This window comes from Coregonus lavaretus, assembly GCF_964263955.1.
Source record: "Coregonus lavaretus genome assembly, chromosome: 23".
NCBI lineage: Eukaryota > Metazoa > Chordata > Actinopteri > Salmoniformes > Salmonidae > Coregonus > Coregonus lavaretus.
Window position 1 is genome coordinate 46,185,558 of NC_140010.1, and position 25,818 is coordinate 46,211,375.

Below are 25,818 nucleotides of genomic sequence, written 5' to 3' on the forward strand. Positions count from 1 at the left end.
GTGGAGATTAAAACCTGCTCCAGAGCGCTCAGGACCTCAGACTGGGGCGAAGGTTCACCTTCCAACAGGACAACAAACCTAAGCACACAGCCAAGACAACGCAGGAGTGGCTTCGGGACAAGTCTCTGAATGTCCTTGAGTGGCCCAGCCAGAGCCCAGACTTGAACCCAAGCTAATATCTTTGGAGAGACCTGAAAATAGCTGTGCAGCGACGCTCCCCATCCAACCTGACAGAGCTTGACAGGATATGCAGAGAAGAATGTGAAAACTCCCCAAATACAGGTGTGCCAAGCTTGTAGCGTCATCCCCAAGACGACTCAAGGCTGTAATCGCTGCCAAAGGTGCTTCAACAAAGTACTGAGTAAAACGTCTGAATACTTATGTAAAAGTGATATTTCAGTTTTTAATTTTATTATACATTTGCAAAAAATTATAGAAACCTGTTTTCGCTTTGTCATTATGGGGTAGTGTGATGAGGAAAGAAAAACGAATTAATCAATTTTAGAATAAGGCTGTAATGTAACAACATTTGGGAAAAGTCAAGGGTTCTGAATACTTTCCAAATGCACTGTATACTATAGTACACTATGGTATAAATACTATAGTATTCACTGTAGGGTTTTTGCAGACTGTACTGTAGTATACTGTAGTATTTACAGTCAACTATAGTATAAATACTGTAGTAAAATAAAACTGTAGTATATACTATAGTAATTAATGTAGTATTTACTGTAGTGTTTTTAAGTACTGTACTATTTACTGTAGTGTTTTTGTTTTATCTTCGACATTGAAGTGGAGGCTTTCTCCTTCAGAAAACCTACTGGAGAAATAATAAAGAGCACATTTTCCAAAACCTGTATGTAGGACTGGGCTCTGAACAGATAGTGCAGCACTTTTGCTCTTTTCTATAACCTGTCTGGAACACACATATATATATATACATACATACAGTGAGGGAAAAAAGTATTTGATCCCCTGCTGATTTTGTAGGTTTGCCCACTGACAAAGAAATGATCAGTCTATAATTTTAATGGTAGGTTTATTTGAACAGTGAGAGACAGAATAACAACAAAATAATCCAGAAAAACGCATGTCAAAAATGTAAAAAATTGATTTGCATTTTAATGAGGGAAATAAGTATTTGACCCCCTCTCAATCAGAAAGATTTCTGGCTCCCAGGTGTCTTTTATACAGGTAACGAGCTGAGATTAGGAGCACACTCTCCCTCGGCCTGGGGCTCCATGCAAGATCTCACCTCGTGGAGTTGCAATGATCATGAGAACGGTGAGGAATCAGCCCAGAACTACACGGGAGGATCTTGTCAATGATCTCAAGTCAGCTGGGACCATAGTCACCAAGAAAACAATTGGTAACACACTACGCCGTGAAGGACTGAAATCCTGCAGCGCCCGCAAGGTTCCCCTGCTCAAGAAACCACATATACATGCCCGTCTGAAGTTTGCCAATGAACATCTGAATGATTCAGAGGAGAACTGGGTGAAAGTGTTGTGGTCAGATGAAACCAAAATTGAGCTCTTTGGCATCAACTCAACTCGCCGTGTTTGGAGGAGGAGGAATGCTGCCTATGACCCCAAGAACAACATCCCCACCGTCAAACATGGAGGTGGAAACATTATGCTTTGGGGGTGTTTTTCTGCTAAGGAGACAGGACAACTTCACCACATCAAAGGGACGATGGACGGGGCCATGTACCGTCAAATCTTGGGTGAGAACCTCCTTCCCTCAGCCAGGGCATTGAAAATGGGTTGTGTATGGGTATTCCAGCATGACAATGACCCAAAACACATGGCCAAGGCAACAAAGGAGTGGCTCAAGAAGTAGCACATTAAGGTCCTGGAGTGGCCTAGCCAGTCTCCAGACCTTAATCCCATAGAACATTTGTGGAGGGAGCTGAAGGTTTGAGTTGCCAAACGTCAGCCTCGAAACCTTAATGACTTGGAGAAGATCTGTAAAGAGGAGTGGGACAAAATCCCTCCTGAGATGTGTGCAAACCTGGTGGCCAACTACAAGAAATGTCTGACCTCTGTGATTGCCAACAAGGGTTTTGCCACCAAGTACTAAGTCATGTTTAGCAGAGGGGTCAAATACTTATTTCCCTCATTAAAATGCAAATCAATTTATAACATTTTTTACATGCGTTTTTCTGTTTTTTTGTTGTTGTTATTCTGTCTCTCACTGTTCGAAATAATCCTAACATTAAAATTATAGACTGATCATTTCTTTGTCAGTGGGCAAACGTAAAAAATCAGCAGGGGATCAAATACTTTTTTCCCTCAATGTATATAGTCTATACTTGGTATGTAGGTTTCTTACTTAGGGGTGGCACAAACTGCGATATGGGGGACGGAAATGGGCATGATATATGCAAATTAAATACTGTAGTATTTACTATAGTATTCTACAACATTCTATAGTAAGTACTACACATGATCGAGGGATATTACAGTGTGTAGTATGGTATTCTACAGCACACAACAATTTACTATAGAAATCGATTATTTTGTATGTGGGGAACATCACCAATATAAAAAGGAAAGGATATAACTCAGTTCAAACAAAAATGGACCACAGAGCAACTAAACACACGTTCAGGAGGGTTTCTTGTACTACCATCATAACTCAATACACAATGATATACTGTACTGACATCTATGAGCATCTCTGACTTGCACACCATTCAAACAGACCTGCTGGATAGACGTATCTTGCATTTACTGTATTAAATATATTTGTACATTTATGTCAGATGATATGCAGATCTATGATATTTATGTCACTTGATATGCATCTGCAAATAGTCATTCAGAACAGGTGAAAGCTATTGCATTAAAGGCTGGACACAAAATATTTATCTTCTCTATCTGTCTTGGTGCGTTCACAAATTTGTCAGACCGATTTTTTAATTTCACTCTCATATCAAAGGGGGAACATCTGGGTTGTCCACAAAGTTATCATAAAAGGTGGTCTGCTCTGTCGCAGTGATCAACCGTTTCCTTGACATCTCCAGAGGTCCCTCTCCAGCGCTGTTCTCTCGTGGGACAATGTTGGCCAAGTCGACCCCTGAGTGCTTACTGGGATCCACCTCCAACCTCTGCCGGCTGTTCCCTTTCCTATAATGGGAAAAAAATAACAAGTAAACCCATAAGGAAAGGATTTATACAAATTGTATGTCACTTATATGATTATGGCTGGCTTCCTTAAAATAAATATTTCCTTCCTTCCTTCTAAATATGTACATTAAATACTTTCATTATACTGCTGCTCTTGACTGGTACCAGGGAACCAAATGTAATAGTCAGGAAAGTGCTAAATAATGCACACGTGTTATTTATAAAGTACGTACAGTTTATAATACTACACAATGCATATTACAAACACAAAGAGTACATTACACCCACAGAAATACTCCACGGCAGGACACACATCACTTTATGGATGGCAGATAGCCTCGAGGTATTTGTATTTATTAAGGATCCCCATTCCTTGGGTCCAGCAACATTAAGGCAGTTATATACAATTACAAACATTACATGACATTACATTTCATAACAATTTTCACAACACATTAAGTGTGTGCCCTCAGGCCACTACTCTACTACCACATATCTACAATACAAAATCTGTTTTTAAAATCTGAGTCTACTGCTTGCATCAGTTACCTAATGTGGAATAGAGTTCCATGTAGCCATGGCTCTATGTAGTAGTGTGCGCCTCCCATAGTCTGTTCTGGACTTGGGGATTGTGAAGAGACCTCTGGTGGCATGTCTTGTGGGGTATGAATGGGTGTCAGAAATGTGTGCTAGTAGTTTAAACAGACAGCTAGGTGCATTCAGCATGTCAATACTTCTTACAAAAACAAGTAGTGATGAAGTCTATCTCTCCTCTACTTTGAGCCATGAGAGAATGACATGCATACATTTAAGGGCCACCCCTGCTGCCCTGCTCTGAGCAAATTGTAATTTTCCTAAGTCCTTCTTTGTGGCACCTGACCACAAGACTGGACAGTAGTCCAAGTGCGACACAACTAGGGCCTGTAGGACCTGCCTTGTTGATAATGTTGTTAAGGCAGAGCAGCACTTTATTATGGAAAGACTTCTCCCCATCTTAGCTACTGTTGAATCAACATGTTTTGACCATGACAGTTTACAATCCAGGGTTACTCCAAGCAGTTTAGTCACATCAGCTTGCTCAATTTCCATATTATTCATTACAAGAATTGGTTGAGGTTTAGGGTATAGTGAATGATTTGTCCGAAATACAATGTTTTAAGGTTTTGTCATATTTAGGACTAACATATTTCTTGCCACCCATTCTGAAACTGACTGCAGCTCTTTGTTAAGTGTTGCAGTAATTTCACTAGCTTAAGTAGCTGACATGTATAGTGTTGAGTCATCCGCATACATAGTCACTCTGGCTTTACTTAAAGCCAGTGGCATGCCATTAGTAAAGATTGAAAAGTAATGGGCCTAGACAGTTGCCCTAGGTAATTCCTGATTCTACCTGGATTATGTTGGAGAGGCTTCCATTAAAGAACACCCTCTGTGTTCTGTTAGACAGGTAACTCTTTATCCACACTATAGCAGGGGGTGTAAAGCCATAACACATACGTTTTTCCAGCAGCAGACTATGATCAATTATGTCAAAAGCCGCACTGAAGTCTAACAAAACAGCTCCAACAATATTTAGATCATCAATTTCGCTCAGCCAATCATCAGTCATTTATGTAAGTGGTGTGCATGTTGAATGTCCTTCCCTATAAGTGTGCTGAAAGTCTGTTGTCGATTTGTTTACTGTAAAATAGCATTGTATCTGGTCAAAAAACATTTTCCCCCCAAAAGTTTACTAATGATTGCTAACAGGCTGATTGGTCGGCTATTTGAGCCAGTAAAGGGGGCTTTACTATTTTTGGGTAGCGGAATGACTTTTGGTTCCCTCCAGGCCTGAGGGCACACACTTTCTAGTAGGCTTAGATTGAAGATATGGCTACTATATTGTGATCACTACATCCAATGTATTTGGATACTGCTTTAAATCAGATTTCTGCAGCATTAGTAAAGATGTGATCAATACATGTTGATTTAATTCCTGTGCTGTTTGTAAATATCCTGGTAGGTTGAATGATAACCTGAACCAGGTTGCAGGCAATGGTTACAGTTTGACGTTTTTTCTTGAGTGGGCAGCTTGATGAAAGCCAGTCAATAGTTAGGCCACAATAAAATATACCTCTCTGTTCATATTACATACATTATCAAGCATATCACACATATTATACAGATACTGATTGTTAGCACTTGGTGGTCTATAGCAGCTTCCCACAAGAATGGGCTTCGGGTGATGCAGGTGAACATGTAACCATATTACTTCAACAGTATTTAACATTAGATCCTCTAAGCTTTACAGGAATGTGGCTCTAAATATAGACTGCAAAACTGCCCCCATTGGCATTTCTGTATTTTCTATATATGTTATAACCATGTATTGCTACCACTGTATCATTAAACGTATTATCTAAGTGAGTTTCAGAGTCAGAATATGAATGTCATCTGTTACTAGCAAGTTATTGATTTCATGAATCTTGTTTCTTAGGCTACATTTGAATTGTGGGCTATTTTTAGCACTTTTCTGGGATGCTTGATTGTTTAATTGCATTACTGGGAAGCTTATCAGTAGTAGACATGAATGTTATTTATGTTTGAGCTGATAGTGCAGGGTGAGCTGCACACAGTGGACTTCCTACTAGGGCACACCACCTCAGTGCTAACAGTATAACTCTGGTTCATAGGCACATGATTACTGTATACAATAGCTGTAGGATTGACAGAGGCATTCAGTGGAGTTAGAGCGACATTAGGTTACTTACATTGTGACTGTCAACGCCCCTGGGATAATATACATTTGTTGCAGTATTACGACAACGGTAGGGATTATCTGAGCTGGGCTTGGGTCTAAAATACGTCATTGTCTCAATTCAGCCTTGAAATATGTGGACAGAGTCCAGGAGCCAAGATGATTTGGATGGGCTCCATCTTTCCTGTAGAGCATCTTCTGTTTCCAGAAGGTGTCAAAGTTATCTATAAAAGTTATTCCAACAGAGCTACAGTAATCTTTTAGCCAGGTGTGTAATGCCAGTAGCCTGCTGAATCTTTCACACCCGTGGCCCAACGATGGTACCAGACCTGGAATAATTGGCCAATTTCTAGAATATTTCAGAGCTAGATTCAGTTCTTTAAAATACATTTTCTGGAGTTCCGAGGTTTCCCTCCTAATGTCGTTTGACCCCACATGGACTACGACAGTGTCAGCTCCCAACAGCTGTCGTAGAACGGTTGGAGTGGTTTCGCAAATCCAGAGGACCGTAGTATCCATCGTGGATGATGAATGGGCCGGAGTCTTCAGACAGCCTCACGGTCCGATGAGGGGGAGCTCTGAGGATCTGAACCCGAGGTAGAAGCCACCGGTGTGGGAGACAGAACAAAGGACAAAGGAGCATGTATCTCCGGATCTGATCTCGAATCGGAAACCCCCAGGGAAGAATGCGCCGGAATCTCTGGATCCAGGGCAGCGAAGCTGTTTCTAGTCCAGGCTTACCTTCGCCAAGGAGGCCCCCGTTGCCAGAGGTCGCTGTTTTCGACTTCCACGGCAAGTGACATATCTCCATGGCTGGGTGGTAGGATCGAGAACAGGAACATCCACCAAGTCATCCAGGAGCATCCTACTAACTCCGTTCTCCAGGGAAGGGGAAGACCCCTTCGGGTAGGGATCCTTGCAGAATACCGACCAGTCGGCTGTGGAGAGCCGACACTGCAGCGGCACTTCCTCCAGGCCAGAGCAGCGTCCGGCTACTGGGGTAGAAAATGGTTAGAGTCTTAGGCCAGTAACTGAAAGGTCGCTTGTTCGAATCCTGGCGCCTACGAGGTAAAAAAAGATGCCGTTTTGCCCTTGAGCAAGGCACTTAACCCCAGTTGCTCCAGAGACGCTGATAAATAGGATGGCTGGCAGCCAAGCGGTTAGAGCGTTGGGCCAGTAACCAAACGGTCGCTAGTTTGAATACATGAGCAGACAAGGTGAAAAATCAGTTGATGGGCCCTTGAGCAAGGCACTTAACCCTAATTTGCTCCAGGGGTGCCATACCACTATGGCTGACCCTTAAAACAACACATTTTACTGCACCTATCCAGTGTATGTGACAATAAAACATATATATATGGGTCTTTCTATAAATAAAGGAACCAATGTGTAACATCAGGGTAAAACTTTCAAAATGGTTTGAAATACATTTAAAAATGACTTTCTTGCAGCTTCACATGTATAGTTACAGGAATAAGAGTCTAGATAGGCACAATTAGACCATAACTCCTAGCAACAACAAAACATCTACATGTCATTAAAAATGTCACATGAAACATGGACACTGCATGTTTATTAAAACATTTTAGGGGTTAGATCAGCTTTAATATTGCAGATAGATTGTGGCTTCCATCAATGTAATTGTCTGCATCATTTCCAATCCCCATATATTTTTTGGGAAATATATACAGTACAAGTCAAACGTTTGGACACACCTACAAATTCCAGGGTTTTCTTTATTTCTTTTTTTACTACAGTGAGGGAAAAAAGTATTTGATCCCCTGCTGATTTTGTACGTTTGCCCACTGACAAAGAAATGATCAGTCTATAATTTTAATGGTAGGTTTATTTGAACAGTGAGAGAGAGAATAACAACAAAATAATCTAGAAAAACGCATGTCAAAAATGTTAAAAAATGATTTGCATTTTAATGAGGGAAATAAGTATTTGACCCCCTCTCAATCAGAAAGATTTCTGGCTCCCAGGTGTCTTTTATACAGGTAACGAGCTGAGATTAGGAGCACACTTTTAAAGGGAGTGCTCCTAATCTCAGCTTGTTACCTGTATAAAAGACACCTGTCCACAGAAGCAATCAATCAATCAGATTCCAAACTCTCCACCATGGCCAAGACCAAAGAGCTCTCCAAGGACGTCAGGGAAAAGATTGTAGACCTACACAAGGCTGGAATGGGCTGCAAGACCATCGCCAAGCAGCTTGGTGAGAAGGTGACAACAGTTGGTGCGATTATTCGCAAATGGAAGAAACACAAAAGAACTGTCAATCTCCCTCGGCCTGAGGCTCCATGCAAGATCTCACCTCATGGAGTTGCAATGATCATGAGAACGGTGAGGAATCAGCCCAGAACTACACGGGAGGATCTTGTCAATGATCTCAAGGCAGCTGGGACCATAGTCACCAAGAAAACAATTGGTAATACACTACGCCGTGAAGGACTGAAATCCTGCAGCGCCCGCAAGGTCCCCCTGCTCAAGAAAGCACATATACAGGCCCGTCTGAAGTTTGCCAATGAACATCTGAATGATTCAGAGGAGAACTGGGTGAAAGTGTTGTGGTCAGATTAGACCAAAATCGAGCTCTTTGGCATCAACTCAACTCGCCGTGTTTGGAGGAGGAATGCTGCCTATGACCCCAAGAACACCATCCCCACCGTCAAACATGGAGGTGGAAACATTATGCGTTGGGGGTGTTTTTCTGCTAAGGGGACAGGACAACTTCACAGCATCAAAGGGACGATGGATGGGGCCATGTACCGTCAAATCTTGGGTGAGAACCTCCTTCCCTCAGCCAGGGCATTGAAAATGGGTCATGGATGGGTATTCCAGCGTGGATGGGTATTCCAGCATGACAATGACCCAAAACACACGGACAAGGCAACAAAGGAGTGGCTCAAGAAGAAGCACATTAATGTCCTGGAGTGGCCTAGCCAGTCTCCAGACCTTTAATCCCATAGAAAATCTGTGGAGGGAGCTGAAGGTTCGAGTTGCCAAACATCAGCCTGGAAACCTTAATGACTTGGAGAAGATCTGCAAAGAGGAGTGGAACAAAATCCCTCCTGAGATGTGTGCAAACCTGGTGGCCAACTACAAGAAACGTCTGACCTCTGTGATTGCCAACAAGGGTTTTGCCACCACGTACTAAATAATGTTTTGCAGAGGGGTCAAATACTTATTTCCATCATTAAAATGTAAATCAATTCATAACATATTTGACATGCGTTTTTCTGGATTTTTTTATTGTTATTCTGTCTCTCACTGTTCAAATAAACCTACCATTCAAATTATAGACTGATCATGTCTTTGTCAGTGGGCAAACGTACAAAATCAGCAGGGGATCAAATACTTTTTTCCCTCACTGTATTTTCTACATTGTAGAATAATAGTGAAGACATCAAAACTATGAAATAACACATATGGAATCATGTAGTAACCAAAAAAGTGTTACATCTAAATATATTTTATATGTGAGATCCTTCAAAGTAGCCACACTTTGCCTTGATGACAGCTTTGCACACTCTTGGCATTCTCTCAACCAGATTCATGAAGAATGCTTTGCCAACAGTCTTGAAGGAGTTCCTACATATGCTAAGCACTTGTTGGCTGCTTTTCCTTCACTCTGCGGTCCAACTCGTCCAAAACCATCTCAATTGGGTTGAGGTTGTGTGATGGCCAGGACATCTGATACAGCACTCCATCACTCTCCTTCTTGGTCAAATAGCCTTTACACAGCCTGGAGATGTGTTTTGGGTCATTGTCCTGTTGAAAAACAAATGATAGTCCCACTAAGTGCAAACCAGATGGGATGGTGTATCGCTGCAGAATGCTGTGGTAGCCATGCTGGTTAAGTGTGCCTTGAATTCTAAATAAATCACAGTGTCACCAGAAAAGCACCCCCACACCATCACACCTCCTCCTCCATGCTTCATGGTGGGAACCACACATGCAGAGATCATCCGTTGACCTACTCTGCGTCTCACAAAGACACGGCGGTTGGAACCAAAAATCTCAGGACAGATCTCCACCGGCCTAATGTCCATTGTTCGTGTTTCTTGGCCAAAGCAAGTTTCGTCTTCTTATTATTATTATGGTGTCCTTTAGTAGTGGTTTCTTTGCAGCAATTCGACCATGAAGGCCTGATTGACGCAGTCTCCTCTAAACAGTTGATGTTGAGATGTGTCTGTTACTTGAACACTGTGAAGCATTTATTTGGGCTGCAATCTAAGGTGCAGTTAACTCTAATGAACTTATCCTCTGCAGCAGAGGTAACTCTGGGTCTTCCATTCCTGTGGCGTTCCTCATGAGAGCCAGTTTCATCATAGCGCTTGATGGTTTTTGTGACTGCACTTGAAGAAACGTTCAAAGTTCTTGACATTTTCTAGATTGACTGACCTTCATGTCTTAAAGTAATGATGTACTGTCGTTTCTCTTTGCTTATTTAAGTTGTTCTTGCCATTATATGGACTTGGTCTTTTACCAAATAAGGCTATATTCTGTATACCCCCCTACCTTGTCACAACACAACTGATTGGCTCAAATGCATTAAGAAGGAAATAAATTCCACAAATTAACTTTTAAGAAGGCACACCTGTTAATTGAAATGCATTCCAGGTGTCTACCTCATGAAGCTGGTTGAGAGAATGCCAAGAGTGTGCAAAGCTGTCATCAAGGCAAAAAGGGTGGCTACTTTGAAGAATCTCAAATCTCAAATATATTTTCATTTGTTTAACACTTTTTTGGTTACTACATGATTCCATTTGTGCTATTTCATAGTTTGTCTTCACTTTTATTATACAATGTGGAAAATAGTAAAAATAAAGAAAAACCCTGTAATTAGTAGGTGTCCAAACTTTTGACTGGTCCTGTACATATTACCTCAATTACCTCGACTAACCTGTACCCCCGCACATTGACTCGGTACCGGTAGCCCCTGTATATAGCCTTAATTTTATTTTACTGTATTACTTTTTTAATAAACTTTAGTTTATTTAGTAAATATTTTCTTAACTGTATTGTTGGCTAAGGGCTAGTAAGTAAGCATTTTACCTCTTATTTGGCGCATGTGACAAATAACATTTGATTTTATTCAATTTAAGTATAACTTTTGTATGACTGAAGCCTTTAGTGAGAGGTCCATTGCTCTAATATGTATTAATTTCTGCATTCCAAATTCATATTCATTATATAAATAGGCCCGTTTAATTTTGTCTGGCTTGCCGTTCCAAATGAAATGGAACATGTTTTGCTCATATCATTTAAAAACCAAGTCGCTAGGTGTACGGTCGTGGTCAAAAGTTTTGAGAATGACACAAATACTAATTTTCACAATGTCTGCTGCCTCAGTTCTGATGATGGCAATTTGCATATACTCCAGAATGTCATGAAGAGTGATCAGATGAATTGCAATGAATTGCAAAGACCATCTTTGCCATGAAAATGAACTTAATCCCCCAAAAACACTTCCACTGCATTTCAGCCCTGCCACAAAAGCACCAGCTGCCATCATGTCAGTGATTATCTCGTTAACACAGGTGAGAGTGTTGACGAGGACAAGGCTGGAGATCACTCTGTCATGCTGATTGAGTTAGAATAACAGACTGGAAGCTTTAAAAGGAGGGTGGTGCTTGAAATCATTGTTCTTCCTCTGTTAACCATGGTTACCTGCAAGGAAACACGTGCCATCATCATTGCTTTGCACAAAAAGGGCTTCACAGGCAAGGATATTGCTGCTAGTAAGATTGCACCTAAATCAACCATTTATCGGATCATCAAGAACTTCAAGGACAGAGGTTCAATTGTTGTGAATAAGGTGTCAGGGCACCCAAGAAAGTCCAGCAAGCGCCAGGACCGTCTCCTAAAGTTGATTCAGCTGCGGGATCGGGGCACCACCAGTGTAGAGCTTGCTCAGGAATGGCAGCAGGCAGGTGTGAGTGCATCTGCACGCATAGTGAGGCGAAGACTTTTGGAGGATGGCCTGGTGTCAAGAAGGGCAGCAAAGAAGCAACTTCTCTCCAGGAAAAACATCAGGGACAGACTGATATTCTGCAAAGGGTACAGGGATTGGACTGCTGAGGACTGGGGTAAAGTCATTTTCTCTGATGAATCCCCTTTCCGATTGTTTGGAGCATCCGGAAAACACCTTGTCCGGAGAAGACAAGGTGAGAAATACCATCAGTCCTGTGTCATGCCAACAGTAAAGCATCCTGAGACCATTCATGTGTGGGGTTGCTTCTCAGCCAAGGGAGTGGGCTCACTCACAATTGTTCCTAAGAACACAGCCATGAATAAAGAATGGTACCAACACATCCTCCGAGAGCAACTTCTCCCAACCATCCAAGAACAGTTTGGTGACGACCAATGCCTTTTCCAGCATGATGGAGCACCTTGCCATAAGGCAAAAGTGATAACTAAGTGGCATCGGGGAACAAAACATCGAAATGTTGGGTCCATGGCCAGGAAACTCCCCAGACCTTAATCCCATTGAGAACTTGTGGTTGATCCTCAAGAGGCGGGTGGACAAACAAAATCCCACAAATATTGACTCTTTGCATAAACTTAATGTAATTGTCAATAAAAGCCTTTGACACTTATGGAATGCTTGTAATTATACTTCAGTATACCGTAGTAACATCTGACAAAAATATCTCATAACACTGAAGCAGCGAACTTTGTGAAGACCAATACTTGTGTCATTCTCAAAACTTTTGACCACGACTGTAGGCAAGGCCATAAGCAAATAGGTAAACTGGGATATGACTAAAGAGATAAATCAGGGTGATTTTTCCACAAATAGACAGGCATTTTCCTTTCCACGGTAGCAAGATCTTATCTATTTTTGCTAACTTTCTATTAAAATAGTAGTGAGATAATTTATTTCTTTCGGGATATGAATACCGAGTATACCCACTTCACCGTCAGACCATTTTATTGGTAAACTACACAGTAATGTAAAAGTAGTCTTTTTTTTAGTGATCCAATACGTAATATAGTAAGTACACTTATCATAATTTGGTTGTAATCCAGAGAGGTTAGAAAAATTATCTACAGCCTCTATGAAAAAATAAATAATGTATGCACTAACTGTAAGTCGCTCTGGATAAGAGCGTCTGCTAAATGACTCAAATGTAAAATGTTAATTAATATCATCACCCCTTTTGAGTTTCTTTGCCCATGGGAGAAGTATATTTCGCTCCCTCCCCCAGTACTTTCTCCACACAACTTCATCTAAAATTGTTGAATGAGTTTCCTGTAAACAATATACATTATATTCCGTCTCTTTTAGCCAGGTAAATACTGATCGTGTTCTTATTATCTGCTAAGCCATTAAAATGATAACTGGCTATACTTATTTCACCATTTACCATAATGAGATACAAGTTTCAATTCTATTTATCATAATATATGTTTGTAAACTTACCATTAAAAAGTACCATAATGATTGAGTGTCCATATACTGTAGCTGTACCATGATATTTGCACTGCTACTGAGTAAATCTCCAATTGTTCTCCACTATTCCACCTGCTAAAACCTCCATCCTCCCAAGTTGGGTTGTCATCCTAGTGACTGACAGACCACCCGTCCACCTGGATCCTAGGTCCTTTGAGAGATTGGAACCCATCCTTTAAAAAGAGCACACAGTGCAACCCACAGAACAGAAGCAGATTAACTGCCAAAAGCATTTCCAACGCACTCACCTCGATTGTATTGTATGCATGTTTCTTTGTCATGCCTAGTAGCCAGCTCTGTTTGTGCTTTAGTCAACTTCTCTATCATTTATAGCCATGCTAAACATTCCAGAATAATTAAAAAGAAAAACAGAATTTCTATACTGAACAAAAATATAAACGCAACATGTCCCATATTTCATGAGCTGAAATAAAAGATCCCAGAAATGTTCCATATGCACATAAAGCATTTTTCTCTCAAATTTTGTGCAGAAATTTGTTAACATCCCTGTTCGTAAGTATTTCTCCTTTGCCAAGATAATCCATCCACCTGACAGGTGTGGCATATCAAGAAGCTGATTAAACAGCATTATCATTACACAGGTGCACCTTGTGCTGGGAACAATACGTACTATTGTTTGTACAGATGAACATGGTACCTTCAGCCGTTTGGAAATCGCTCTAACAAGGCAGAAAAGACAACAGGATTTAAATTTTTTTTTTTTACAGATTCCCCGCAATCATGAAACACCATTGGTGACATGAGATAAGACTCGAGAACTGTCAGAAAAGCGAAGAAACCTTTTTGCCTGTCAAGACCTGAACCCAGACAGCTGTCAATACAGGGTTTGCTACGATCATTTCATAACTGGTAAGTCATGTCTGATCGATTTCAAGTTTAGTTTCGATGTTATGCTAACCAGTTATTAACAACAACACTAAGTTAACCAAAATTAGCTAGTTCGATAGCTTGTAGTCTAGTTATTAGCATGTGTTGCTTGAGTTAAGTTTTGGGAAGCAATCTTTCCACCATAAAAATGCCCCTTTATACCAAAGGATTTGATGCCTCTAGCATTGCATTTGCAGACTAATGTAAGCCTACTATTCCTAATGTGATGAGTAGATTGGATAGTGATAATTTAGGCAATTAATAAGCGCGGAGTGGCATAGGTTTATAGGCTATATAAGAGACGTTTCTTTCCTTTGCACTGGAAAAATGTGGCCTTTGATAAATATTGAATGCAATTCTACTACACTTTATATGACTGGAGAGACATTAGCAGAATATTTTTTAATACGATGGTAGTCTAGGCCTACTCTACTGACAACAACAGATCAATAAAAACAACCTTGTCTAGAAAGCAACCATGTAATCTAAGCGTATGAAAAGGGGTCCTGGCTAAAAGGGACCCAGCTTTTGTCAAATTAACGTAAAAAGTTATATTTTTGCATTTTAGCTAACCCCAACTTTTTTGCTAACGTAATTCTTCTAACCTGCTGTGTAAATTCTCCTAATCTGCTATGAAATGTCAAATATTATGTTAATTTGACAAAAGCTGGATCCCTTCTAGCCGTGACCATGAAAAGGGGAGAGGCAAATTGTACAATATGACGTCCATATAGCCTGGTTATCAATGTCAACAAACTAGGCGTATGTCGCACATCACTACTTCACAGGAGAGCCATTTGAACAAACTTTTTTTTAACTTAAAATGCGTTTTTTGGCAGAAATGCCTTCTGGAACATGTGAACTTTCATGTGCCTTAATAACAAACTTGTATGCCATCTGTAAATATGAATATAATCGTTAAATTAAGAGTTTAGCCATGGAAAAAGACAGCAACCTTCCCGCTAGCCATGATTGGCTGAGATAATGAGTGGGCTGGAAATGCAGAGAGATGAGTTCGGATATGTCTGCCATGTAGCACGCTTCTGTCCATAACATGAGCTGGTCAGTATGTGTAGGTAATCCTTTCTAATGCTGCTTTTTTGAAAGATATCACTTAGTAGAACTGCATAAGTGTTGCTCTCCACTTTCTGGAGGACCGAGTTTTGAAACCAGTGGAATTAGAGTACGATAGCTAAGGAGATGGAAAAATTCTGGCATTTGATTGCAAATATGCAGACGGAGTCGAAAAGAGAACACACAGAAGGATGTTGGATAAATCTTCAAACTAAGGGCAACTGTGACAGCGAGGGAGAAGCATCCATCCATGCATACGTGTAAGATAGTCTAGCTCGCTACATTTTCAGATATTACACGTTTCTAATTTTGACAGAAAGTTGTTTGAAAGTTAAAGTGTACTGTTAGCTAGCTAGCTAGCTAACGCTAGCTGGCTGGCTAGCTAACGTTACGTGTATGATCTGTGTAGTAATATTATTCGTATCTCAGAGCCATTTGCATTGCTAGTTGTAGCCTAATGTTAGCTAGCTAACGTTGAACCTGGTTGGTTAGCTACCTGCAGAGACATGCAGGGTAGTAACATTATGAGTTGGGATTATGGTCCATTGTTTAGCTAGCTAGCTACATGTCTAAACAAAAGACTCCACTATGCAAGTAACTATTTCAATAGGATGTTTATGATGTCACTGCGACAACTGTCGATAGACGTAGCTGAGAAATTTGCTCAGGCTATCTACTCCGATTTCAGAGCACTCTCATCTGAGTGTGCCAGAGCGCAGAATAACTGACAAATTTATGAACGCTCAACACCTGTTGAAAATGACCAGTGTCATTAGATGTTGGAAAGAAGCGTAATTGAATTGTTGCCAGCAGCACAGTTGCAGTCACCAAAGCTCTGGATAACATAAAAAACGCCTAACCAGCTCTGCTAGGGTGAGTAAAATGGTCAGAGTGAGCTGTTCTCTCATTTGTGTCTGGAAGTAGCTAGCAAGCTAGCCAATGTTAGCCAGTTAGTTTGGGTGCTTGACTGCTTAGGTCAGAACACTCGGATCAAACCTACTCCTCGGCCAGAGCGTCCAGTGTGCGCTCTGAACGCTCCGAGACCGAAACGCTCTGAATTTACAAACTGACAATCTGATAACGCTCTGAGTTTACGAACGCCCAGAGCACACTCTGGCACTCCAGATTAAATTTACGAACACACCCGTAGTATAAACCAGCCTATAGTCTTGAAATCTTTGGTTGTTTAGTACATAGCCTCACATGTGAATCCTTAAAGAGATGGGTGGGGCTAAAGCTTAAGGGGGTGTGAACAATGCTGAATGGGTGTAGACAAAGAAGCGCTCTCCAGTAGGTACCAAAACATTCAAGGGACATTTTCTCAAAAGCGGGGTTACAAGTTTAACTTTCAAAGCAGAATTACTTTCCCATTGTTCCTCAACTGTAGTGTATGCTATAGAATTTTCTAGCTCTGAGTCTCCCGCAGTTATACGAGATGGTTGGCATATGCTGTGCTTTGGACAATCTGAATTATTCTGCTGTGCCATTCAAGTAGAGAGCACCTTCACCTTGTCTTCATGACAAAAGTGCCCCCTTAAACTGTATGAATATACAGTGGGGAGAACAAGTATTTGATACACTGCCGATTTTGCAGGTTTTCCTACTAACGAAGCATGTAGAGGTCTGTAATTTTTATCATATGTACACTTCAACTGTGAGACAAAAATTCAGAAAATCACATTGTATGATTTTTAAGTAATTAATTTGCATTTTATTGCATGACATAAGTATTTGATCACCTACCAACCAGTAAGAATTCCGGCTCTCACAGACCTGTTAGTTTTTCTTTAAGAAGCCCTCCTGTTCTCCACTCATTACCTGTATTAACTGCACCTGTTTGAACTCGTTACCTGTATAAAAGACACCTGTCCACACACTCAATCAAACAGACTCCAACCTCTCCACAATGGCCAAGACCAGAGAGATGTGTAAGGACATCAGGGATAAAATTGTAGACCTGCACAAGGCTGGGATGGACTACAGGACAATAGGCAAGCAGCTTGGTGAGAAGGCAACAACTGTTGGCGCTATTATTAGAAAATGGAAGAAGTTCAAGATGACGGTCAATCACCCTCGGTCTGGGGCTCCATGCAAGATCTCACCTCATGGGGCATCAATGATCATGAGGAAGGTGAGGGATCTGCCCAGAACTACATGGCAGGACCTGGTCAATGACCTGAAGAGAGCTGGGACCACAGTCTCAAAGAAAACCATTAGTAACACACTACGCCGCCATGGATTAAAATCCTGCAGCGCACGCAAGGTCCCCCTGCTCAAGCCAGCGCATGTCCAGGCCCGTCTGAAGTTTGCCAATGACCATCTGGATGATCCAGAGGAGGAATGGGAGAAGGTCATGTGGTCTGATGAGACAAAAATATAGCTTTTTGGTCTAAACTACACTCGCCGTGTTAGGAGGAAGAAGAAGGATGAGTACAACCCCAAGAACACCATCCCAAACCGTGAAGCATGGAGGTGGAAACATCACTCTTTGGGGATGCTTTTCTGCAAAGGGGACAGTACGACTGCACCGTATTGAGGGGAGGATGGATGGGGCCATGTATCGCGAGATCTTGGCCAACAACCTCCTTCCCTCAGTAAGAGCATTGAAGATGGGTCGTGGCTGGGTCTTCCAGCATGACAACGACCCGACACACAGCCAGGGCAACTAAGGAGTGGCTCCGTAAGAAGCATCTCAAGGTCCTGGAGTGGCCTAGCCAGTCTCCAGACCTGAACCCAATAGAAAATCTTTGGAGGGAGCTGAAAGTCCGTATTGCCCAGCGACAGCCCCGAAACCTGAAGGATCTGGAGAAGGTCTGCATGGAGGAGTGGGCCAAAATCCCTGCTGCAGTGTGTGTAAACCTGGTCAAGACCTACAGGAAACGTATGATCTCTGTAATTGCAAACAAAGGTTTCTGTACCAAATATTAAGTTCTGCTTTTCTGATGTATCAAATACTTATGTCATGCAATAAAATGCAAATTATTTACTTAAAAATCACACAATGTGATTTTCTGGAATTACAGACCTCTACATGCTTTGTAAGTAGGAAAACCTGCAAAATCGGCAGTGTATCAAATACTTGTTCTCCCCACTGTATACTGAACAAAAAATATACTAAACAAAAATTCTCTAAAACGATGTTGGAGGCAGCTTATGATAGAGAAATGAACATACAATTATCTGGCAACAGCTCTAGTGGACATTCCTGCAGTCAGCATGCCAATTGCACGCTCCCTCATCTGTGGCATTGTGTTGTGTGACAAAATTGCACATTTTAAAGTGGCCTTTTGTTGTCCCCAGCACAAGGTGCACCTGTGTAATGATCATGCTGTTTAATCAGCTTCTTGATATGCCACAGCTGTCAGGTGGATGGATTATCTTGGCAAAGGAGAAATGCTCACTAACAGGGATGTAAACATATTTGTGAAAACAATTTGAGTGAAATACGTTTTATGTGCGTATGGAACATTTCTGGGATTTTTATTTCCGCTCATGACACCAACACTTTACATACATGTTGCGTTTATATTTTTGTTCAGTATAGTTAGTCTGTTGTAGGCTATATCATTATTTTACCTGTTGCGCAATGTCTCTCGCTCTCTCCTCTGGCAACTGCCCACTGGCACACATGCAGGTGATGCACATACCATTACTTTTCCAGGATTTTCATTGCTGACCAAAAATGAGCTATAACTGGGCAAACAACTCACTAACTAGCAATGAATATCAACAAATGTGCACATGCAGCTAGGCTCACTTTGATCTAAAAAATGAATCTCCCGACTGCATGATTGAAAAACCGCATGTGCCTGTTAATGTAGGCTTACAATAATTATACTCCAACGCGCTCTGCAGAGATTGGGAGGTAAGTGCGTACCACATCGCATCAGGAGGACACTGATACAATTCTGATCCAATTCTGATCGGAGTAACCTAATTGTTTGATATTGTGCACCGCCCTATGGGACTTCCGGTCACGGCCGGTTGTGACACAGCCTGGGATCGAACCCGGGTCTGTAGTGACGCCTCAAGCACTGCGATGCAGTGCCTTAGACCGCTGCGTCACTTTAAATAACATCACTCACACAAGCCCCGAAAACTGAGAGAAGATTCTCTCTCTCCCCAAAAAATGCAAATCAGGTAACTGTCCATGATTGTCCAACCCTGCTAAGATCCCTCCACCACCTAGGTGAAGTAGAGTAGAGTCAGGACTACAACAAGGCTGGACAATCATGGGTGGCTTGACCCAGGTGTTGATGTACACAGTGGGTAGGTACCCGACAGCACTGTCTTGACTGTATACAGAGGAAGGTGGACTCCAATCAAGTTGTAGAAACATCAAGGATGCTCAATTGAAACAGGATGCACCTGAGCTCAATTTCGAGGGTCTGAATACTTCTGTAAATTAGGTATTTCTGTTTTTATTTGTAAAAAACCTGTTTTCGCTTTGTCATTATTCGGTATTGTGTGTAGATTAATGAGGGCAAAAAAATATTTAATACATTTTAGAATAAGGCTGTAATGTAACTGAATGTGGAAAAAGGGAAGGGGTCTGAATACTTTCCGAATGCACTGTATATTGCTACAAAAGTATTGGTCCACATTCTAGGTAGTGTTCATTACTGATACAGGCAATTGTTGCTTTCCTTGGCTTCCTACAAAAAGCTTTAGGGCCAACTGTTATATTGGCCATCTAGTAGCCAGCTAGTGGGGATACTTAAACATTACAGTAAGGTCATTCCAGCTATTGTTTAGTTAGCTAGCTAGCGAACAAGCTAACTACATTTAGAGTACAGTAGCTAGCTACTACCTACCTAACCTTTACTCTTCAGATAATTAGGTTATCAGAAAAACAGCTGAATGGTAGCTAGCTAGTTAGCTAGCATAGTTACAGGTACTCTCATGTTTGAAACAAAATTTGGAACCAATTATCCACAGTTGCTAATAGTTACTGGTAGATAGCTACCTGGCTAGCTAGCTGGCTTTATTGGTCCAGGGAGTAGGTTAGCTAGCCTCTAGTGTCGCCGCTAAAACTTCAGTATTAACGCTACACTATCTATTCATCCTTGATCACTCAATTCAGTGGCAGAAGAGGGAGGAAGATTGGATGGTCCTTCACCTTGTCGTAGCTACCGTTATCTGTGGTGTACTCCGTAGCGACTAGCTAAGCTACCTTGACCCTGGCTGTTTGGTTTGTTTACAAATCATGGAGTGTGGCCTGTGCCAGAGACCATATGGGCTGTGCACACTGAGGAAGGTGGAGATGTGCATGCCCGATTAATCAATATTTATAAGGAGCCATACACCGGTGTTCGGAGGGTGGAACTAAATGGCATATAAAACTAAACAAGCATTTCTGCATCAAGACAGGAATTAAGTTGAAATAGTGCCGGCAACTTCCTCTGGAGGGGGCCTTTAAGGCAGATTGATCCCACTCCTTCATAAATCACTGTTTCATCCCGCGAAATGTGGTCGTCCATTCGCCAATTAATCAATAAATATCATGTAAATCAGAGGAACAAAATCAGATTAGCTATCACAATTATTTAAAAAATATAATTGATTTAATTGTTGGGCTTGGGGACTGGGGAGTGACCTATATTTAACCACCTACATTGAATTAGCTAATTTTGAACTATTGGTTTTACAAAATGTTTTATGCACACTTATTTACTACAGTGCCTTCAGAAAGTATTCACACCCCTTGACATTTTCTACATTTTGTTGTGTTACAGCCTGATTTTTCTTTGTATTAATACAAAATGTTAAGCTGAAATGTCTTGAGTCAATAAGTATTCAACACCTTTGTTTTGGCAAGCCTAAATAAGTTCAGGAGTAAAAATGTGCTTAACAAATCACATATTAAGTTGCATGGACTCACTCTGTGTGCAATAATAGTGTTTAACATGATTTTTGAATGACTTCCTCATCTCTGTACCCTACACATACAATTATCTGTAAGATCCCTCAGTCGAGCAGTGAATTTCAAACAAAGATTAAACCACAAAGATGTGTTTGGGGCAAATCCAACACAACACATCACTGAGTACCACGCTTCATATTTTCAAGCATGGTGGTGGCTGCATCATGTTATGGGTATGCTTGTCATCGACAAGTGAGTTTTTTAGGATAAAATAAGTGGAATAGAGCTAAGCACAGGCATGTTCTTAGAAGAAAAACTGGTTCAGTCTGCATTCCAACAGACACTGCATTCCAAATTCACCTTTCAGCAGGACAATAACCTAAAACACAAGGCCAAATATGCACTGGAGTTGTTTACCAAGACGACATTGAATGTTACTGAGTGGCCTAGTTACAGTTTGACTTAAATTGGCTTGAAAATCTATGGCACAACTTGAAAATGGCTGTCTAGCAATGATCAACAACCAACTTGACAGAGCTTGAAACATTTTTTTAAGAATAATATTGTACAATTCAAGTGTGCAAAGCTCTTAGAAACTTACCCAGAAAGACTGTAATTGCTGCCAAAGGTGATTCTAACATGTATTGACTCAGGGGGTTGAATACTTATGTAATCAAGATTTATTAGTGTTTTATTTTTCATCAATTTTTTACAAATCTTTGAAATTCTCTTCCACTTTGACATTAGAGTTTTTTGTGTAGATCGTTGACAAAAAATGACAAATACATTTTAATCCCACCTTGTAACAACAAAATGTGGAAAAAGTCAAGGGATGTTCATACTTTCTGAAGGTACTTTATGGGTCGATTTGGGGATGGTTAAAGAGTAATATAGGTCCTACAAAGTGTGCACAAAGAGTTAGCGAATGCATTTAAATAAAAAAGTAGCCTAGTCTAGATATCATTGTTTTCAATTCAAATGAGCGCCTGCTTACATGAGACTGTATGATTGTTTTAAGGAAAGACAGGCACTGGCATTATTTGCAACTTCCCTTGAAAACAGCGGTTCTTTTCGGAGATAGGAGAGCTTACACCACAGAATAATATTTTAACACACAAGGCTACACATCGATACTTAACACACAAAACAGCTCTCACTGTGGTGCATGTACTTCCTTCCAAAACCAGCAGTAGAAATCTTCTGGCCTGGAATCCAACATCTGCCCTCACCCTCTCCCTCTCCCCATTTACATTTAATATTCCTTTAATCCGCCTCTAAATCTAATTAAATGCCGAGGCGGGTGGCATTTTGATTGGCCAGCTCATTAACGCGATAACAATGCAGACAGGACTTGACCTTTTCCCCCTCTGACAGAATTAAGCTGCTTTAAAGAAAGCCCCACCACATTCACTTACAACACATAATTTACCAATGTAGCAAGGGGGGTGGCAGTTAGGGTGGTCAATGCCAGTGGGACGCAGAGAAATGAAAGGGGACTGATTTACCGGGAAGAGCGAGGCAATTATAATTTAATCTCGCTGTACAGCCGCTGACATAAACGCCCCGGAGCTACGGTGGAGGGGCCCCGTCTCCACTTCATTACACCTCGCATTTCATAACTCATTTGGCGGGCGAATGAAGCCGGCGGACAACAACAACCGAACAGTGAGTTTCTAATTGCCTCGGCGCTCTCTGATATGAATGGCTGGTTTGCGGTGCAGGAAAAGCACCAGGGTCACAATGTCGCTTAGGGAGAAGATGAATTCTGTGGCTTGAATGAGGACTTCGGAAGGTATCAATCTCTGCTTCCGTGACTGGCCGACGAAATTGCATTGTCATCAAAATGGGGCTTGGTAATAGCATCACAAGGTTCTGGTTAGCTTCAGTACCTGCCAGGAATCTATACCGAATTGGATTTGATGTAGATGTGGTCGCATATGGGCCTGTTTGCGTGCTCTCAATCTCTTAAAAGAATCAAATCAAATTACCTCTAGATAAAAGAAGCTGAGAACAGAGAGGATCAAATGGAGTTACATGTGCATCGAAAAGGTTTGCGGTTCTCTTCCTCTCTTTTAGTTTTCCTTAACTGACAGCTTACTCATTGGAAGAGGGTGGGCTAATCCATAGTAAATTAATTATGAGGGATCAGGGCAAGATTAATGACACCTGTTAGCTTGGTCTAAGTTTAGCCAACACTTATCTTCGTAACGGACAGGTAAACCCAGACGTTAGCCCTTACCTATGGGAGACGGATGGCGCCATTAGTTTGAGGGTGCTCTAATAATGCACTCCTAGTTAGGGAGAGTTCAAAATGGCTTCCTGCAATAGGTTGTGTAATAGGTAAATGCCGACAGCCATATAATGAGCAAGTCTGAAAAATCGTCAACAGTGGAATACGGCCACTGCTGTTGACCCTTATAATCAGAATGAAGAAGTATTGTAATGTTATAATGACCGCTGAGAAACGCACGCTATTGGCAAAGCAATTGGATTCAACTTTCAACTGCTTGGGTCGTGATGTATGAGGTTAGGAGTTGGAGGAAAAGTAAACTCTGCGAAAGAAACCAATCAAATGCACAGCACTTCAAGGTACAAAAAAGTATGAAAATGTATGCACTCACTACTGTAAGTCGCTCTGGATAAGAGCGTCTGCTAAATGACTAAAATGTCAAATGTAAGCTCAGGGGTCACGTTTCAATAAATTACCTCTATACTTCTTTACCTCTATAAATTACCTCTATAATTATCTCTATAACTCTAAAATGGCCAACTGATCAAAAGGGTATCTTCTTATAAGTACCTAGGCATCTGGTTAGATGAAATGCTCAATTTTAAACAGCACATTGAAAACTTGACAAAGAAACTGAAGTTGAAATGTGGCTTCTATTTTAGGAACAAATCTTGTTTTTCTATGTCAGTTAGGAAGGATCTTGTGCATTTTTATCCGTATTGGATTGTGGTGACATTTTAATTACATGCGATCCTCCGCCAGTAACCTTAAGGTGCTGGACGCTGTGTATCACGGAGCACTTAGGTTCATAACTAATGCAAGACCACTCACCCATCACTGTGTACTATACAACATGGTGAAGTGGCCCTCCTTTCATACCAGAAGACTTAAACGTAACCACATGTAACATATGGATTTGCATTAGAATACGTATCAAAAAAGTGCCAATGCAAAGTTACACCTCACTTTTCTATTTTTCGAGTTATTACATAAAACTGATCAGAATTTGGAAGAATGCCGAAGTCATGCCGGAAAAACATTTATGGGGTGTGATGTAATATGGAGGACCCGGCAAGCCAGCCTATTCCCTATAATGTAAACTCCAAAATAAATAACTTCAAATGTATAACTTCAAATTAAACCAAATCGTTTTCAGCCAACTTACAAGCAAATTCTTTATGAATTTATTGTTACAAATCAGCTTGTAAGGTTGCTAGCCAACTAGCCTGCTAACGTTAGCCCTACTAGCCTGCTAACGTTATCGTCTGTCCTCGGTTGCAATACTCACTACCGAGTTCCAAACTGCCTCTGGAAGCAACATCAGCACAATAACTGTTCGTCGGGAGCTTCATGAAATGGGTTTCCAAGGCAGAGCAGCGGTACACAAGCCTTTGATCACCATTCACAATGCGTCGTCGGCTGGAGTGGTGTAAAGCTCGCCGCCATTGGACTCTGGAGCAGTGGAAACGCGTTCTCTGGAGTGATGAATCACGCTTCACCATCTGGCAGTCCAACAAACAAATCTGGGTTTGGCGGATGCCAGGAGAACGCTACCTGCCCGAATGCATAGTGCCAACTGTAAAGTTTGGTGGAGGAGGAATAATGGTCTGGGGCTGTTTTTCATGGTTCGGGCTAGGCCCCTTAGTTCCAGTGAAGGGAAATCTTAACACTACAGCATACAATGACATTCTAAACGATTCTGTGCTTACAACTTTGTGGCAACAGTTTGGGGAAGGACCTTTCCTGTTTCAAAATGACAATGCCCCCAAGCACAAAGCGAAGCATGTAGTGTATAAAGTAGAGAGAGAGTGGAGACTCACCAATTTACGGAAAGTCAAAGACCAAAGTCAAAGAAGAGCCAAGGAGGTAAAAATCCACACTGAATTTACCCGGTTTCTCTCCATCACTGCTGACACTCGTGATGTACCGGCAGGTCGGTAGGAAATAAAAGGTTGCAGGCTTCACATTCACGCTCGGCACAGCACCTGGTTTCAGTCGAAGTCTCATTCCGAATCCTGCCTTCCACTGGTTATACTAAGCCATCGAAGTCCTCCGGGGTGAAATGAGCACTGCATACAGTAGACGTGCCATACTCCAAACCGCATGTTTCAACCGGAAAAAACGGTCCCACTTCAAAACTAGAGTATTGTTTTTGGGCCACAAATGTATTTCAGAAGAACAGAGTATGAGTTGGCCTATTGTGTGTTATCTGGCTATGCGCCATGCCATAGGCTGTAGGTTTGTTCATTTAACAGACAAGATATGTATATAAGTCCTGTGCCATTATTTTATATTATTTTATAGTAAGAAGAATATAATTGAACTTAGCTAAATCAAATAGAAAGGATATTTTCCCCATTCTGGAGCAAGTGCACATATAAAGTGGCCATGCTGAGCGTAAAAGTGATAATTTGAAACAAAACTTAGAATATC

General features: G+C 41.3%; 1 protein-coding gene across 1 annotated transcript in view; it reads right to left on the reverse strand.

Moving 5' to 3' along the window:
• Positions 1-2,932: 2,932 nt before the first annotated feature.
• dnaaf11 (dynein axonemal assembly factor 11) overlaps positions 2,933-25,818 on the reverse strand; it is a gene marked incomplete at both ends in the record, with an annotated part of 76,186 nt that continues 53,300 nt past the window's right edge. Inside the window, one exon of the mRNA XM_084188017.1 lies at positions 2,933-3,131. Within this exon, the coding sequence (XP_084044143.1) occupies positions 2,933-3,131 (199 nt within the window). The remainder of the gene's footprint in view (positions 3,132-25,818) is intronic.